The 19,243-nt window shown below is 38.9% G+C and overlaps 1 protein-coding gene across 1 annotated transcript; it reads right to left on the bottom strand.

Annotated features, from left to right (window-relative positions):
- Nucleotides 5,840–17,245, bottom strand: LOC104753589. Its single transcript, XM_010475821.1, has 2 exons — nucleotides 16,976–17,245; nucleotides 5,840–6,523 (listed from the first exon to the last, which is right to left on the bottom strand). Exons 1-2 carry the CDS (start codon nucleotides 17,243–17,245, stop codon nucleotides 5,840–5,842), a joined length of 954 nt encoding a protein of 317 aa, XP_010474123.1.

Genomic DNA, 19,243 nt, shown 5'->3' with positions numbered 1-19,243 from the left:
GGTAATTATGAAATATTAAATCAGTAAATTAATTAAGGTTCAAGCAATTAAAATCAGATTTAGAACTCTAAACAGTTTTGTAAAATAAATCAGTTATCACTGCAATTATTATCTAAATTTAAAACCAGAAAATCCAAATCTCTTTGTAAAATTCAAGGTTAAAAATCAGGTTTAAAAACAAGTTTAGTTTGTTCACAAAATCACTAATTCAAATCTCTTTGTAAAAAAGTTTAGTTTAGTCGATCGACACTCTCTCTCTGAATCATTCCAAGTTGATTTCCTCCGGATTAATGTTCAAAGAAGGTCTCTTACTTGATGCGGGTGGAGTCGGTGATTGAGAGCTCTATGTTCGACGCTGTTGACGGCTCAGTATCCTCGGACTACCTGTGAAAGGCTTCCAAGTAATCGCCCTTTGACAGCATGTTTTCTTTCTCCTTGAGGTGTCATCTAGGAGAATCTTCAAAATCGTTTATCACTTCATTGACGCCAAAAAGATTGTTGTTTTTGTCGATGTCGATTGACTGATTGTGTTTATCACTTCGCTGATTCTTTATTGAAGTCGGTGGACTGATTGTTCTTTGCTTCCATGTTTTTTATCCTTTTTTTGTCATCGGACCAAACCATAAAAAAAATGTGGCTTTCGTATTCACGGATCTATTAAAATTAACAAGTAAATTGATTACATGAAAATTCATAACAAATACTAAGATGGCTTTAAAAATTATTTTAATTCATTTTTATATTAATCATTAATAATTTATTTTATTTTTTTTGTCAACAAAATAATAAACTCAAACGAGCTAATTTGGAGAAAACCTGTCTACAAACAAAACATGATGCGGAGACATATGCGCTTGGCGTGCTAAAGATTCCGCTCGTACATTAGCACTACGAGAAACATAAGTCAAAGAGAAATTATAGAACTCCTCCCTGTCGCTCTGAATGTCGTCTAGGTATGCTGCAAAGGCTGGCCACTCATTTGGGGAAGACACCATCTTCACCAAGTAAGAGCAGTCGGTAAGAAACGCCACATCCCGGAAGTCATGTCCAATCATGCATCGCAGCGCCCAAATGAAAGCTTCAACTTCAGCATGTAGCGGGATAAACTTCGCCGGAAATTTGTCGCTCCAAGCACTGGGGGCGATCCTTGTGACGAAATACATCACCATCCTGCACCTGCAAAAGTATTAGTCGCTTTCCAAGAGCCGTCAACATAACATCTCTTCCCCAGAAAATCCGTATGAAGAGATAATCCCCCCCCATGCCTAGGCGTTGGATGCGTAGGAGTGGAAGGAAAATCCTCCCCCGCAACCTCTACCTGAGCCTCCTGCCAGGTCAAAGCCTCTCCTACCACCACCCGGACAACGTCATCCGGGCGTTCAACCTGATTTTCAAAAACTCGGGCATTCCTAGCTTTCCAAATATACCACATCAACCAAGGAAAGGCCATGACCTGTGAACCCGGACCCTTTGGATCTAGGAAATGATCAACATTAGCATATACAGAGTTTGTTGGAAAGAGCTGCGGCCCACTGATACATTGGCTAAAGCCCAGACCTATCGGGCCGGTGGACATAAGAAAATAGCATGATTTATGTCCTCCTCCTCCATCCCGCACCGTGTACAAACGACATCACAACCCATCCCCCGTCGGCGCAAATTAGCCGACACCGAAATACATCCCGATAACACTTGCCACAAAAAATGTTGAAGTTTAGGAGGACATTCCACTTCCCAAACCCGAGCGAGGAGGGGAGCGATCGAGGGACCAGATCCGAATGCCCGAAAAGGACCGTGAACAGCTAAGCGTCCCGTCTCATACCCAGATTTTACCGTATATTTTCCAGTTTTAGTAAAGTGCCATCAGAAATAATCTGCCTTGGGGCAACTGCTTAGAGGTATCACCTCAATCATAGCGACATCCAAAGGATCTAAATGCTGCGTAAGCAGATCCTTTCGCCAAGTATTCGTTCGACGATCAATTAAATGAGGTAACCAGAAAGTTGGGTCCTTAGAATGACCATTACTTAAGGCTGGTCTCGGGAATTTAGCCGGAACCCAGGGATCAGCCCATATAGAGATGGAGGTCCCTGAGCCAACCCGTATAATGAACCCTTTGTTCACCAGAGAGCGAGCAGATACGATACTGCGCCACCCATATGAGGGTGAATAAGACCGTATTGGATCCATAGGATCAGAGTTCCGGTAGTACCTACTGTTAAAAACCCTGGCAAAGAGTGTGTCCGGACAATCTATCAATCACCACAACTGCTTTGCCAGTAAAGCCGTGTTAAAATCATCAACACTCTTGAAACCCAAGCCACCCAGCTGTTTGCTGCAACAAAGTCTTTCCCAAGCGATCCAATGCATACCTCCTGTCTGACCATTTGTACTCCACTAAAAATTTGCCACGGCGTTAGTGAGCTTTGATGTAATAGTCTTGGGCAGACGATAACAAGACATTACAAAAGTCGGAACAGCCGTCGCAACAGACCTAATCATCACCTCTTTCCCTCCTTTTGAAAGTAACTTTGCGGACCAGCCGGTCGTCCGGCTCTGCAGACGATCCCGAACAAAAGAAAAAACCTTTGTCTTTGACCCCCCAAACTCTCAGGAATTCCCAGATAAGAGCCCATGCCACCCTGATTGGTTATTCCTAAAATTCCCTCAATTCCGTCTTTGTCAACTCATCCACTGTGTGGCCAAACTGAACCGAAAACTTTGCAAAACATGAATAATTTATTTTAAAATTACAAAAAGTAAATAATTTTTTTATGTGGCCCTCTCTTTTATCTCGTCGTAAATGGTTTTTTAAAAAATCTTACTCCAATATCCTTTTAGATCTACTATAATTAACATCAAGTTTCCGGCCGTAAGTGAGAAAAGAGAGAACTCACAACAGAAATAAGGAAATTTTGTTGTTTTTCTTTGAATTTTAACATACATTATTAATGATAAATAAAAAATTTAAACCTATGTCATTAATTATAACAAAAGTAAATTATTTGTTGATGAATCATTTTTTCCCTTAATCTATACTAATAAAAAGTAGGAGCTATAAACTCTTAAAGGCGTCCACATAGGATTTTAAACCTCCAATTGTGATTAGACACTTCACTAATTAACATTTTTTAAAAATCTCCAGAATTTTTAATATTAAGAATTATTTTAAACAACCAATCAGGATTTGACATGTCATTCATTAACATTTTTTAAAATTTCCAGAATTTTTTAGAAGAAGAAAAATTTTAAATTTATGAAAATAAAAGAACTATGCACAATATCCCACATCGGCTAGAAAATTTTTAGACAATGGTTCAGAACCAGTGTAAATAAGATTAATATGCTTCCAACAACGAATGAATAGGAAAGCTTGATTTATCAGGTGTCCAAGTTTAAAAGTATATTCAGTTTGATCCGGTTTTTTATTTGATCAAATTAAAACTTTAAAAAGTTTCAAGAAAATAAATTATAAGATTTAAAAAATTTTAAAGCTTTAATATTTAAAGTTCTTAGCTTTTAAAAAGTTTTTAAATATATTTTAAACGTTTAAAATATTATAAATATTGAAACTTTTAAAAGTTCTTAGCTTTTAAAAAGTTTTTAAATATTATAATTTTTAAATTTGAAAAGTTTTAAATATTATAAATATTGAAACTTTTCAAAAGGTTCAAAATTTATATTTCGAAACCTTTAAAAAGTTTAAAATATTATAAATATTTATGTAAAACATAAATTATCTTAATTATCAACGTTTGTGCTTTTTATTTCTTATGAGCTGTGAAACATATTTTTGTGTATGATTTTATAGCTAAGTTGATATTTTTTCATTAATTTTTTATTTTTTATCTTATTTTTTATTTTAATGAGAAAATAAATGATTTTGTTCTTGGAGTTTGATGGATTAATAAGTTGTGTGGTAGTCTAAAAAAAAGCTTTTTTAGTGGAAAAAAGTGAAGAAGTTGACGAGGATGAAGAAGAAAAAGAGTATAGCGAAGAACCATATGGTAAAAGTAATGGTGACGATTACCACAAAATTTGACAATAGAAATGACAATAAAGAATATGAAGAATAAGAAAATATTGAATAAAAAACACGAAAACAGAGGTGGTAGCGATCAATTAAATATCAAAACGAGTGGTCAAAGAAATGGTTTAGAATATGTGAGGTCATCAGTTTAATTCACCTCGCCTGGATGTCGAGTTAAATTCATGATTTTTTTTATCAGATTTAATTTTATAACACAACTGATTTTGATATTTAAAAAAATTGTGTATCTAAAATTTAACTTTTTCCTTAATACTAATTTAATTTTTTTATAAGATAATATTTTACTACTGTCATCAATCATATATAGTTTTCATCAAAATATATCAAATATACCCACGCGTAGCGTGGGTTCAAAACCTAGTTTTTATAGATATGTAAATAGAAAAGCCACTTTGAAGGTTTACGCGTGGGTTCAAAACCTAGTTTTTATAGATATGTAAATATAAAAGCCACTTTGAAGGTTCACAATAACAAAACTCTTTACTTTGATGATTAATTGTATGAATTCAAATTTTAGAGGTTTAAATCAATTACATTCTTTGTAAATAATTACTAACACAAAGGCTACTCTCTAAAATTTTACTTCGTAAATGTTAATAAAGATTTCCTCTGTTTCTTAGAAATAGTTTATAGGTTTTTTTGTTCCACAATAATTTATATATATATATATATATAACTAAAATGAATTAATTTTAATCATATGTAAAGTTATGACAAGGTGTTCTTTTTTTGTAACTCAGGTAAATCCTCAGACCTATGGAGGAGTCCGAGACTAATCTCTAGGGAGAGGGTATTTCATGGGTAGGGTCCCCCAAGTTTTCAAATAGGCCGCAAACAATAGACCTATATCCATATGGCCAAAGAGATAAAGCTAACAATTCTGTGCTTGGGGAGAATCGATCTCTGGTCTGGACCAACATGGCGATAGAAAATGATGGATGTATTGCTAAAACTAAAATTATTATTTTGTGAATGTGAAAACTAAAAGAAAAAAATAACAATCAAGGAACAGAGGTTTTTTTTTTTTTTTCGTGTGTACATGCAAGATGATCCGGTCAAGTTACTGGAAAGAAATGAAAATTTTCGTTTTGGTGTAGTCAAAACATTACATATCGTAAAACTTTGGTCATCATCAGTAAAAAAAAAAATCATTACAAACGGACGTTATTACTGGGATATTGAGGATAGGACGTTATTGGTGGTTGTGCAATAGTGAAGATAGGACGTTATTACTGGGAGCATGAGGCCAGCGTGCGGTCCTTCACCTCTATATTCGGATGTTCAGGCGTTGATTTGGGCGATGGCATCTATTTTGCAGGCGGGTGTTGACTGTCAGAGTTTCGAGATGGATTGTGCTGAACTAGTGGTGATGGTGCAGTTCCCTGATGAATGACCCGCTTTTTCCAATCTGTTGGATGAGTTTAGCTTACTTCGCTCATCATTTCCATCCTTCTTGCTTTTGAGGATCCCACGTACGTCCAATGTACGGGCTGATTGTCTCGCCCGCTCTTCATGATTGTTAATTTCTGNAACTCTTTCCCTCCAGTTTGGGCAACCGACCTTGGAGTTACCTTCTAATTTAATGTTCGGTTGAAAAAAAAAAAATCATTACAAACCAAAATACCAAATTTATGCCAAAAAAAGTTAGTCCTGAAAAACTATTTCACAAAACATAACACACTACTCATATCAAAAACCTACAAATCAAAATTGTGTTTCAGAGAAGAAAAGTATAAAATTCAATGACGCTGATGAAGCCAATCTTTGTGATCATCCTTATAAATCTCTTCAACCAATTTCACGTATCTTCTTTTCCACAACCATCTTAATCCCTTGCAACACATCCTTCGTTGTCTCCTCACTGATCATCGCATCAATCCTCCTAATAAAACCTAAAACGAATCTAAACTTGGTAGTACAATACCACCATAACTGTTGCACCACAGCGATTTCAACATCCCGAAGCGCCTTCCCAAGAAACCCTAATTCCATTCCTCTGTTCACAGACTTCAACATCTCATTAACAAGATTCTCCACCAAAGCAACACTTGTCGTCTCCAACAAATGAACTGCCGCACAAAACCCACCCATGAACGCTAAACCCCACTGGCTCGAAACCGAACCCTCGTGGACGTTTCCTAACCGTTTCAAGATCGCTGGTAAAAGATTATCCATGAGTGGAAGCACAAACAATTCTTTATCCGAAGGCATGGACAAGCTCGTGAACACGAAAACAGCTTTCGCAAACTCTGCCTCAGCTCTACAGGAGATAAACTCACACAAGTCAACCCACGTTTCTTCGTGAATGGTGAATATCTCGAACGCAATACTGTTCACAAGCATGGAAAGAATCTTGAAATTTCTTTCCGAGATGACTTGTTCTTCAAGGCAAGATATGAGTTCAGGCGAGAGTACGTGAACCACTTCTGAATTCAAAGACGCTTCTTCTAAGATGAAAATAGCGTGGAGACACTGTTATGGTATAGAGAACTCAAAACACGTAATAAACACACTTGGAACGCGCCAAGCTGAAACTAATATCTTTCTTGGTGTGTGAAATGGAATGTGAATGAATGGTATGATGATGAACAATGGTGAAAGCAAGGTGTTTCAATTCCCCTTATGCTGTTGTAGTATAAGAGGTGTCAATCCAATCTGAGTGTTTGCAAGCAATCAGGATGTGCATATATGTCTAAGTCAAGCCAAATATTAAGGATGTTTGTCACTAATAATCCTATGATGAAATGTAAAATGCAGAATGTAAAAGCTACTAGAACTAGGTGCTAAATGTAAATGAAACAAAATGATTATAACAGTTATGAAGCTAGAACAGAAATAGAAACTATGGTAATGAACTAATGCAAGGCAAGTAATGAACAGGACACTAAGTAAATGCAACAGAAATGCAACTAGAAGGAGACAAGAGATAAGACAGGACAACTACAAAGCATAAATGAAAGTTCTGGGGATGAACTCGAGCAAGCACTCGATCGAGTGTAGATCGAGTGCAGGGTCGAGCTGGACAAATCCGGAAAACAGAGCAATGCAAGAAAAACAGAGCAATACAAAAGCAAATCAAACAACGATCAAACAACAAGATTTAAACTAGGAAATCAATAAACAAGGAAGGCCTTGAGGAGGGATTCATGGGCTGGACTATGATTGAGGTCATCTAACTTGGTCAACAAATCTCAAACAACTTGAGCTAATCTCTAGACATATATTTCTAAGACATGTTTAATCCACTCTCATGGCAAGAAACAATCAAACTCATGCATCTCTAGACTTGTTCTCACAAAGTAAAGAATCTACACAAGCATGCATTAAACAATATGTCAAATACCAAACAATACATCTAATCTCTTAGCAAGCCTAATGATAGTCTCTAGATCTAGCCTTATCTATGCTCCTTAGACATTGGTGTGATGCTAAGAGGCTTGAAATCAGATCCTANGTTATAGGACCAGCATTAAGAACATCTAGCCTAGAAGAGATCTACAACAATCAAGCTTGACCAAATCAAACAAACCTCAAACACAACCCAGCCTAACCCATCCTCAAGATCCTAAGCAACTTCTCACAAGAACACATGATGAACAACAAAGTAATAAACCTAGAAAATACCGAAACTTGCATCAATAGAAAGATAAAGCAAAGATCTACAATATTGAAGAAGGAATCAAACACGAATTCTTAATATCTTGAAAGTTATGGAACCAACAAAATCAAAGAATCTTATGTTTTTCTCCTTCAAGGAGGTACACGATCTAAAAATAAAAGTGAAAAAGGAATAATTCCCAAAAGGGTAAAAACTAGGTTTTTGACTATCTAAAAAGCTGGACTCTTTGGCTGCAGGATACAAGGTCCTTAAATAGGAAAAAGAAGGGGAAGCCCTAAAAACGCTAAAAGAAAAAATAGCCAGGCGGCTCGGCCGACTCGACCCGGTGCTCGGTCGAGTGACCGTTCGAGTTGGGTTTTCTTGTGCTCCTTCCACTCGGTCGAGTCACTCTCAGCACACGGTCGAGTGTCTGGTCGAGTGGGCGGTCGAGTGGGACTCCGGACCTTGGTTCTTCAGCCTTAACTCTCTTGCTTTCTCCTCATGATTGCTTCACTTCTCCTCAGCATTGCTTCCATGCTCCTTAAGCTCCAAAATCACCTGTTTATGCATGAAAAGATGCAAATGCAATGCAACTAAACTCTAATGCAAGAACAGTCCTAAAGCTATGCAATAATGGTCAAAATGGATAGCAAAAGATGCAAAAGATGTGAATATATTAAGGGAAAACAGGGTAAAATATATGAACATCACAAGCTAACGCTTTTAATCAATCTTATAAAAACTCTCTTTCTAACAAAACTTGACACAAAGCTAACTCTCCTATCTATCTAACACAACACCCTGTGTAGATCTAAAAGAGTTCTAACACACTCACCTTCAAAGCCTTTTGTATTTGCTTGAAGATTTACAAAACTCACAACTTTTATCCCATGAGTGCTAACTCTTTTTGCGGCTAGCCCTTGTCACTTTATAACCCCACAAATGATCTCTAACCTAGATCTTTCTGTATCCTAACTAAAAGGAAATATTCCTTATCTCTAAGAAAATATCTTCCCTTATCTTTTCCTATCAAATATACTCTCAATATCTTCGAGTATATCTTGATCTCTTCTTCCTTCCTTCTCACACATCTTGTCATTGTATCCACAATATTTTTCCACGTCAGCACATCACACCACATCAGCATATCAGCCCTCTGAGCTACTTCACAGCTACTTGTTACCTTCAGAGCTATGTTGCACTTTCAATCTCCCCTTTTTTGACTGAACTTGGCAAACAAGCATCCATCGTATTTAACCTGCTGACACATACACAAGCAGAAACAACCCAAAAGCAAACACAACTGTACCAACACTGCATCACAATTCTCAAAAGCAACAGCAGGTTAACCGATCAACGAATAAGCATTATGACCAGTCAAAATGTCAGACAAACCAGAACAAGTCTCAAAACCAATAATAAAAAAAAATAATACAAGTCTGAAAAAGAACAATAAGGAGTTAAACAGCCAAAAACAAAAAACAGCTCCCCCACAGCTCATACTCCCCCTCAAGCATCTGAATCAGACTCATCTCCCCCTGCTTGGTTGGCATAGTTTAGTCAAAAATATCAGGAAAACTTAGAAATGCACACAGAGAAGTGATTACTTACAAGCGTCCAAGGCATCTTGCAGAATCTGAATAGCCAACCGAATGGCTTTGCGCTCTGTCGACTCACCACTGTGACGAACCGCCTCCGCAGGCCGTGGCACAGTTTTCTTGCCCTTTGCCTTCTTCGTGTCTTGTTGCCGAAGACTCGGAACAGGGCGCTAAGCTTCCAGGAGCTAATAAATGAGATTGGGAAACGGTAGACGAAATCCGGACTGAGCTTTAAGACCCAACTGGATGATCTGATCATAGATCATTCTCCGAAAATCAAACGTAATGCAATGCATGATCATGTAGATCACCATGGCTCTGTTTGCTGAGATGTACCATGTCTTCACCGTGGGAGACCAGTTGCTGCAGCACATCTTATTCAAATCCTTGATTACCGGGTCCTTGATTGTCGTCGACACCAGCTGCTTGCAAGTCTTCACTTTACCACCAGATAAAAAAAGAGCAAGATCCTCCTCCAGACTTGCAGCTGTCTGCAGTCTCTGTTCACGCACATCAACGGTATGGAGTCTGAACAGGGCATTAATGCGACTTGGGGAAAACTCATACACAAAGTCTCGGACTAACATATTAACCGAGTTCCCTTCAACCTACACTGCTGGAAGATTTGCCCAGAATTCATAGACTACATCGGAATCATAAGATCCGATTTGAGGGACTGTTTTCAACAACCCAGCTTGATCAAGCATCTCCCTAGCCGGATCATCTACTCCCAGAGAGTACCACACCTCAACAGCAATGGTTCTAGAGGACAAGAAACCATACCTTCGAGCAGCATCAGCGGATATGAACCATTTAGAATCAAACTCCTTCGAAGGATCACTGCGAGAGGTGGACACACCCTTGTCCCTGCTAAGAGACGGACGCTTCGTATCGCGGCTGTCTGCATCAGCAGCTGATTGTCGTTTACGCAGACGGGATGAGATTCCCTGATTTATTAGCGCAGGCACATCACTGGTAAGATCAATCACCGGAAAGCGAGATCTTGTCCTTCTTGGTAGAGAAGACGAAGAGTCGCATGTGTCGTGATCCGCTTCAACAGACACCGGTCTGGGAGAAGGATTCTCTGGCACCGGCTGTAGTTGATTCGTCTCGGGGTTCGTAGATGACCATCGCCGTTGTAGGATCAATCAAAACATAAGGAGATGGCGGAGGTAGGGCTGACGGAGGGGTGTGAAACTCCTCATCTGAGCTAGAATCATAGTGAAAACCGCTAAACACAGATTTCATGGTGATCAAGAGTTAGAGAGAAAAATCAGAGGAAGAAAGAAATTAGAAGCTTAAACGACAAAGATCTGAAATCGCAAGGATAAGAAAAACTCAAAACCCTAGCCGCTCCTTTTATACTCCCTCTTGAAACTTATTTGGGCTGTTAAGCCTCGGCCCATCAAATAACTCTACCCTGAAAACACTCAATGAATCTGTTATGGTACATCAAATACTTTTCCCTTTTTAATCTCAAGTGCATTAATCACAGGATCCTAATAAATCAGATTCTCCACTCCGGTAAGGGAAACTGTATCTGTTCATGACTCAAATCATCAGATACACACATCCACGAACAACGAACATGAAGGCACCCAGATAGAGAAATAACACATGTGAGCAAAATAAAAATTTTTATTTTTTTATTAATATTATTTTTATTTTTATTTTTATTTAAAAAAAAAAAGGTTTAAAAAATGAAACAGAGAACACATTACTAACCATACCTTTGCCTTGTCAACCACTTGTTCAGAACATTTGCCATGAGCTATCATAACCTCTTGAATTGTTGAAAATGAGAGACTTGATGCAGGTGGGTAGTCTTTCACAATGCCACGCCTTTAGTCTGCAATCCAACCCAACATGTTAAGGCAGCTGGAGATTCTCTCTTTGAATAGCACATATATATATATATATATATTTTGTTATATATGTGTCACAGCCTTCTGTTAGTTGTTTCACCGACATGTATAACAGTGACATCATAAGAACTTCATCACCAAGTCAGTGTTTTCCTCTTGAGAATGAATGTGTGTGTCTCTTCACACCTCTTTGACCTCCTTAATCATGAAAACATTTGACATAATGGATAGACCGACATGACAGGCAGCTATTTCCCACAGTTGCTTACAGAGTGCTGATCTTCTATATATTTTAGGATTTCCATGATCTGTCCTAGCTCATGTTCCTGTCTCTGCTCAACACATCTTAGGTAAAACAAGTTAGAACTCACAAACACCAATGGACTTCCTCCAATTTACAAATCTGTTAAAGTCCAGAGGCTTGGTAAACAAATCAGCTAACTGTAAATCATGCTCACATGGTCAATCTCGATCAGTTTCGGCTCAACTAGTTCACGAACAAAGTGGTGTCTAATATCTATATGTTTGGTTCGTGAATGCTGAACAAGATTCTTTGAAATATTTATTGCACTCAAATTATCACAATGAATTAAAAGAGTATCAGAATTCATACCATAATCTGAGGCCATTTGTCGCATCCAAACGAGTTGTGTGCAACAGCTTCCTAGCGCAATGTACTCAGCTTCCACAGTTGAAAGAGAGACAATATTTTGTTTCTTGCTGTGCCATAATATCAGATTGTTGCCCATGAAAAAGCAACCTCCACTTGTGCTGCGACGATCATCCACAGAACCTGCCCAATCAGCATCACAATATCCACTCAGACAGGTGTTAGTATCATTGGTATAGTAGATACCAAAGTCCAATTTCCCTTTGATGTACTTGATGATCTTCTTAACAGCAAGCAAATGCGACATCTTGGGCTTTGCTTAATAGCGTGCACAGATTCCTACTGACAGACATATGTCAGACCGACTAGCAGTCAAATATAATAGACTCCGAATCATTCCTGTGTAAAGTCTCTCATCTACATACTGCCCTTCTTCATCCTTGGAGAGTTTGTCGTTTGCGCCCATTGGAATCTTTGCTTCTTTACTCTTATCCAAGCCAAAACGTTGTACAAGTTCCTTAGCATAAGTACTTTGAGATACAAAAATCCCATCAGCTGATTGTTCAACTTGCAATCCCAAAAAGTATCTTAGCTCTCCCACCATACTCATCTCAAACTCCTGAGACATGCTTTCCACAAACTGTTTTACGAGAGGCTGACAAGTGGAACCAAAGACAATGTCATCTACATAAATATGTACGAACATCAGATCATTGTTGTTGTTAAGAACAAACAATGTTTTGTCAACACTTCCTTGACTATATCCTTGATCCATCTGAAATGTAGTCAGTCTCTCATACCATGCTCGTGGTGCCTGCTTTAGACCATACAGGGCTTTCTTCAGTCGATAAACATGTTCAGGATGCTGCGAGTTCTCAAAACCCTTTGGTTGCTCAACATAAACCTCCTCTTGCAGTATTCCATTTAGAAAGGCACTCTTAACATCCATCTGATGCAAAGTAAACTTCATCAAAATCAATTCCCTCTATTTGAGAATACCCTTGAGCTACCAACCTTTCCTTGTTCCTTACAATGCAACCACTCGCATCACTCTTATTCTTGAATATCCACTTTGTTCCTACGACGTTCACATCAGCAGGACGCTGAGTGAGCTCCCAAACATCACTTCGCTCAAATAGGTCCAACTCATCTTGCATAGCAGCAACTCAGAACTCGTTGCGGAGCGCCTCCTTGTGATTCTTGGGCTCAATAGAAGAAACAAAACATGCAAATTGCACTACATCAGAATCCTGAGAGACAGATTCCGGAACGACAACCTTTTGTTTCTTCCCAACCAGCTGAGCAAAGTCAATCTGCTTCCCTCTAGTGACTCTACCCCCTGAATCGCACCTATAACGTCAGTAGAGGATTGATTCTTATGAACCTGAGAAGTCACAGGATCTGAACCAGGTGGTGAAACGGGCCTGTCATAAACAACAGGACTGACAGCTTCTAGCACAGACTTCTCAGCATTAGTCACCAGGTCCATGTCTGAGACAAGAGGAACTACTTCACTCCGTAGGAATAAAGTGTCGTCAAACACCACATTGACAGTCTCTTGGACAGATCGCAGACTTTTGTTGTACACCCGAAAAGCAGTGCTATGACCGGAGTATCCTCGAAAGATCCCTCATCACTCTTGAAGTCAAATTTGCCCAACTGATCCTTATCAGTTAGAATATAGCAGAGACATCCAAACACATGGAAATAATGCACAGTTGGAGACTTCACTTTCCAAAGCTCATACAGAGTCTTACTGGTTCATGGACGCACATATACACGATTGATGATATAACAAGCTGTGTTCACAGCTTCATCCCAGAATCGATGAGGAACCTGATTACCATGCAACATCGCCCGTGCCATCTCTTGCAGTGTTCTGTTCTTACGTTCAACAACACCATTCTGTTCCGACGTTCTTGGAGCAGAGTATTGATGAGTGATACCTTGATGTCCATAGAATTGCTCAAACTTATCGTTCTGAAATTCACCACCATGATCGCTTTGAATGGTTTCGATTGAGCATTTCTCACTTTGAATCTGCAACGCAAGAATACGGAAACACTCAAGAGTATCAGATTTATCACGAAGAAACCTTACCCAGGTGTAGCGAGTGTAGTCATCCACCATTACAAAGATGAATCGACGACCAGATATATTCTGAACTTGTATAGGCCCCATCAGATCCATGTGAACTAGCTGTAGTGCATGACTTGAGCGAATGTCTGTAAGGGACCCATGCGATGCTTTGATCTGCTTACCCTTGTTGCATGGACCGCATACGAAGTGTGGATCAGCCTTCAACTTAGGCAGTCCTCGAACAACTTCTTGGTTTGCCAATTTCATCATGGTGCGAACATTCAAATGACCAAGTTTCTAATGCCACAACTTTGTGTCTAACTTCGCAGTAGCATTCAGACGTTGCGTTTCAGATTTCCACATATAGAAGTTATTCCCAGACCGTCGTCCTGTGAGTTTGACAGACCCTTGTTGATCAACGGCTTTGCAATCCTTTTTGGTGAAAGTGACATACAATCCTTCGTCACACAACTGGCTGACACTAATCTGATTTGCCCTCAGAACATCCACCAAGAACACGTCCTTCAGTTGTGGTTGAGTGTCACCACTAGTTGCACCCTTTCCTTGAATTGTGCCTTTTCCTCCATCTTCGAATGTGAGCCAAATTGTCAAGAGCACCTGTCATGTGTCTGGAACATCCACTATCAAAATACCATTTAGCCTGATCAACCTCAGTTTTGCCCGCTGTGTAGGCAACATGACAGTAGAGATCATCTCTTCTGACATACCCTTAATTAATTCTTCTGGCAGCTGGATAGAAACTACCATTCTACACTAGATTCGTCACACGATTCTGAAACTTGTAGAAATGGGCCTTATAGTGATTTAAGTGACCACAATACCAGCATCCTCTTCTCCTGTTGAGACCAACAGGTCTCTGTACAGACTGTTGATAGCGATGTGCCCCATACGGCTGTCTTTCAAGCATCTCATGCTGCAGATTTATCCGTCTGTGATGATAATTCGTCTTAGGAAACTGACTGCGTTGACCAGGTTGATCTTGGAGTTTCGACTCAGAGGTCTGACCTTTAACAAATTTTGTGGCCTTAGCGGAGTTGGTTCCTTGATATCCCAGACCCCACTTTGCAGTGCTTGATTGTCCATTGCTAAGTAAGATGTCCAAATCCTTGGTTCCTTTACTTCACATTCTGAAGAGATGATCATTGCAATGTTCCTCCAATTGCTTCTCGACGCGCAATGACTTGGATTTTTCTTCACTATATGTTCCTTAGATATCATTGCAATGTTTAACTGAAGCGTATCTCTCTCTGCAGACAGCTCACTGTTATCTTGAGTCTTTTGCACAATAGTCTGAATAAGAAGTGCGATCTGATCTTCCATTGACAGGTCAGCCGCCTCTTCATCTGAGTCAGACTCAATCTTCTTCCCAAAATCCTCATTCAATTGCAGTGCTTCATCTCCTTCATCTTCTTCAATAACTCCCAATAGAGCGATAAAGTTGTTCAGGATTTCTCCTTTGTCATCTTCCCCATATGAATCACTCTCACTCCATGTGACGTATGACTTTAGCTTACTACCTTCTGATGGACAATCAATCTTGGTATGACCAAAACCCTTACATCCATAGCATTGTAGAGAGTACCTTGTGATGGACAATCAATCTTGGTATGACCAAAACCCTTACATTCATAGCATTGTAGAGAGTGCTTACGTTTGTTGTTTGGACACTCAGCCTTGTAATGCCCATATCCTTCACATTCAGCACACTATCGTTCTGACTTTTCACTCTTCCTGAATCCTTTATCAGTATCGGCACCCGTGAGTGACATAGTCCCCTTTCACTGACCTCTTTCCATCTTGCAAAAGTACTTCTTAACTAACAGACCAACCTTCTCTTCGTCTTCAAGCTCCTGAGATTCAACAAGCTTCTGTTCCTCTACAGCTTTAAGAGCAAATGACTTAGCATTCATTTTCTCTTTCTTCTTTAATTGCATCTCAAACGCCTGCATCATCCCAACAACTTGATTGTACTTGAGCTCGTCTCAATTCAAAATCACATAAATAGCAGATCTGTGCGGTTGAAACTTATCAGGTATACGTCTGAGAAATTTCTTGACCAGCTCAACAGATTCTTAAGCAATACCACTCAACCGGCTACTATAATCCGCCACAGATTCGGTTTCAGTCATTTGCAGGTTCTCAAAGTCAGATGCAAGAATGTCCAGCCTCGTGCGCCTAATTCGAGTAGTGCCTTCAAACGTGACTACGAGAATGTCCCAGGCCTCTTTAGCTGACACACAACCTTGAACTTGGTTGAAGATATCTCTTGGCAGAGATTTGAAGATGACTGACAAGGCCTGCGAATTGTGCTTGGCCTCAGCCTTTTCTTCAGCAGTCCACTTCTTTCGATGTTTTTGCACCAGTTCACCATCTTCATTCTTCTTAGTTGGATGAGACCAGCCGTCCTCCATTACAAACCAAGCTTCCTTGTCAATGCTCGAGATGACCTGCTAGATTAAGACTTTCCAGTAACCAAAGCATTCTGGATCCAGCTTCAATGGACCTTGTAGTGTAACAACCTCCAGTGATTTCTCCATACCATAGTCGCAAGATCTCACCTGTTGAAAAAGATATCAGAACTTTTTATCAGGTGTCTGCTCTGATAATAATTGTTATGGTATAGAGAACTCAAAACACTCAATAAACACACTTGGAACGCGCGAAGCTAACACTTTTAATCAATCTTATAAAAACTCTCTTTCTTACAAGACTTGACACAAAGCTAACTCTCCTATCTATCTACCACAACACCCTGTGTAGATCTAAAAGAGTTCTAACACACTCACCTTCAGAGCCTTTTGTATTTGCTTGAAGGTTTACAAAACTCACAACTTTTATCCCACAAGTGCTAACTCTTTTTGCGGCTAGCCCTCGTCACTTTATAACCCCACAAACGATCTCTAACCTAGATCTTTGTGTATCCTAAGTAAAAGGAAATATTCCTTATCTCTAAAAAAATATCTTCTCTTATCTTTTCTTATCAAATATACTCGCAATATCTTCGAGTATATCTTGATCTCTTCTTCCTTCCTTCTCACGCATCTTGTCATTGTGTCCATAATATTTCTCCATGTCAGCACGTCACGCTACGTCAGCATATCAGCCCTTTGAGCTACTTCACAGCTACTTGTTACCTTCAGAGCTCTGTTGCACTTTCAGACACCTTACTGCATTCTCTCTGATCCCGTCATGGACACGTGGCTCTTTTGAGGTATAGATTCGCATGATCTTGAGAGAGAGACATGCCGGGTAAGAGTCAACGCAGAAACAGAAGAACTTGGTTCTGATCAGTTGATTCCCTGTTGGCTTTGTGAGGGAGGCGATGAATCTCACTGTCGGTTCGATGTGGGGATTCGCAAGAAGCTTATAGGCAGCTTCGTTCAAGTGTTGGGCGGAAGGTTTCAGCGTCTCCTGCTTCTCCATGGGAACGAATAAGAAACTTGATAGAGAGGAATTGAAGATAGAAGCGTATATATATATTTACGCATCATTAAATTAGATTTGTTTATTTCTTTTGTAGATAGGATAATGATGAGCAGAATAAAATTGTTATAGTTCTTTATATATTTCTGTTTTTTTTTTCTATCCTTTTAAAAGTTGCAAAAATAAAATTGACAAAAATAACACAAATTTAGGTTTTTGTTCCAAAGTTAGCAGTAACTCTTAAAAATAAAAAAATTAGCACAAAATTAAAATGAAAGAGTTTTGGGCCAAAAAAAACTAGAGTCCATCAAGTTTTATTTCTCTCAAAATATTCTCAAAGCCCAAGAGATCACTTTCACCTTCACTTTTTCGAAATCGCATCTTCTTCCGTCGCCAAGATATCTGATACAGCGGTGGTTAGCATATGATCACCGTTTTACCTGTGTATGTCGTCGCTGCTATAATGTTGTCTCACTTCGTCCCGCCGTTTCGTGCTCTCAATCATTTGAATCGCGTCGCCTTATACACCATCTTCTCAATTTCGCCAACAGATAATACAAGCAACTATAAACGCTTCGTCTCGCCACGGTTAGAAATTAAAGGTAATCACCATTCTCTCAACATATTTCGATTTGCGGTTCTTTATCGCTGTGTTTATATGTGCCTAATTTTGATTTTTTTTTAAAACCTAAATCAATTGAATGCAAAATTAAGAAAATTCTTGTGGGTTCTTCCGAAAATTAAGTAAATTTCTACTATTCTCCTTCTATTGTAGAAACTGTGTGATTATGTGTTTGATTTCGTGTAAAATAATAGGGTGAAATTTGAAATGATTGTGTGTGATATTTGAAACAATTGTGTGTCAAACAAAAATCTAAACAATTTGGGTGAAAAATTCAGTAGATTGTTATGATTTTCTAGTTAAAAAAGTATTCTAAATTGTCGGTTACAATGTGGATGATAGTTTTGTTGAGTGAATGATAGTTTTGTTGAGTACAATGGGATGATAGTCATGGCCAAGAGCGGAATGATGTAACAAAGGGGATGATAGTTTTGTTGAGTACAATGGCGATCCTAGAGTCTGATGCTAATTTGTTAAAATTCATAAAAGCATCTATATAATTTAGGATCACTTTCCTGACACGATATGCGTTTCTTCTCTTTCTTTTATATGTTTCAGGATATGGATGATTCTTTCCCTACAGATATCAAACTTCTTGAACTTTGTTTCAACATTTGAGAGAAACCGCAATCATAAGTGAAGATAAACCAGTTTCCAATCAACGATGGCATCACAAAAGGGAAAAGCATCCTCTCGGTTGCAGAGTATGAGAGGATCAAGAATTCCTTCCTAGGACCAATTTTGAAGGTTATCAACGCAGGATTGATGATGTCGGGGAAGATAGTGCACTGTTTTCTGAGCAGAAGTTTAAAGGTATCAAAGAAAAATGAACTATGGCTGCATTTTGGAGGACAACCTATGAGATTCTCAATAAGAGAATTCCATATGGTCACTGGATTGAAATGCACTGAATGGAGAGGTGATGAAGATCAACGGCAGAATCGTTATAACTGGGCTAACACTGAAGATGCTCACACATATGAAGATCTTTTGGATATTCTACAAGAAACTGATCCAGAGGCAGCAGATGAAAGGTTCTCTCTTGCGATGCTGATCCATATAAAATGCATCTTCCTTCAGAGGTACAAAGGTAACAGGCTTCCCGCAAAAAAACCTTCAGAGGGCTCAGCATCTGGATCTCTTGGCTAATTATTCATGGGGGAAATATGCATATAATCTTCTGATTAAATCAGTAAAGAAGAATGTCCAATTAAATATGACGAAGCCTAAATATGACTTACATGGATATCCGTTGGTATTGCACTTGTGGATCCTTGAGTTTGTTCCTATGTTAAAGTCTTCGTTCAGCACATTGAGTGTAATTGAGCGACCAACAACATACATGTGTGAAAAATACACACATATAGTTAATCCAT

This window comes from Camelina sativa, chromosome 16, assembly GCF_000633955.1.
Source record: "Camelina sativa cultivar DH55 chromosome 16, Cs, whole genome shotgun sequence".
In the NCBI taxonomy this organism is placed as follows: domain Eukaryota; kingdom Viridiplantae; phylum Streptophyta; class Magnoliopsida; order Brassicales; family Brassicaceae; genus Camelina; species Camelina sativa.
This window is presented reverse-complemented; position numbering and strand designations above follow the sequence as displayed.

Coding starts and splice junctions, on each gene's coding strand:
- LOC104753589 (XM_010475821.1), bottom strand. CDS start 17,245: ATGGAGAAGCAGGAGACGCTGAAACCTTCCGCCCAACACTTGAACGAA. Junction 6,524..16,975: donor ATGCAGTAAGGTGTCTGAAA/GTGCAACAGAGC, acceptor ATACCATAACAG/TGTCTCCACGCTATTTTCAT.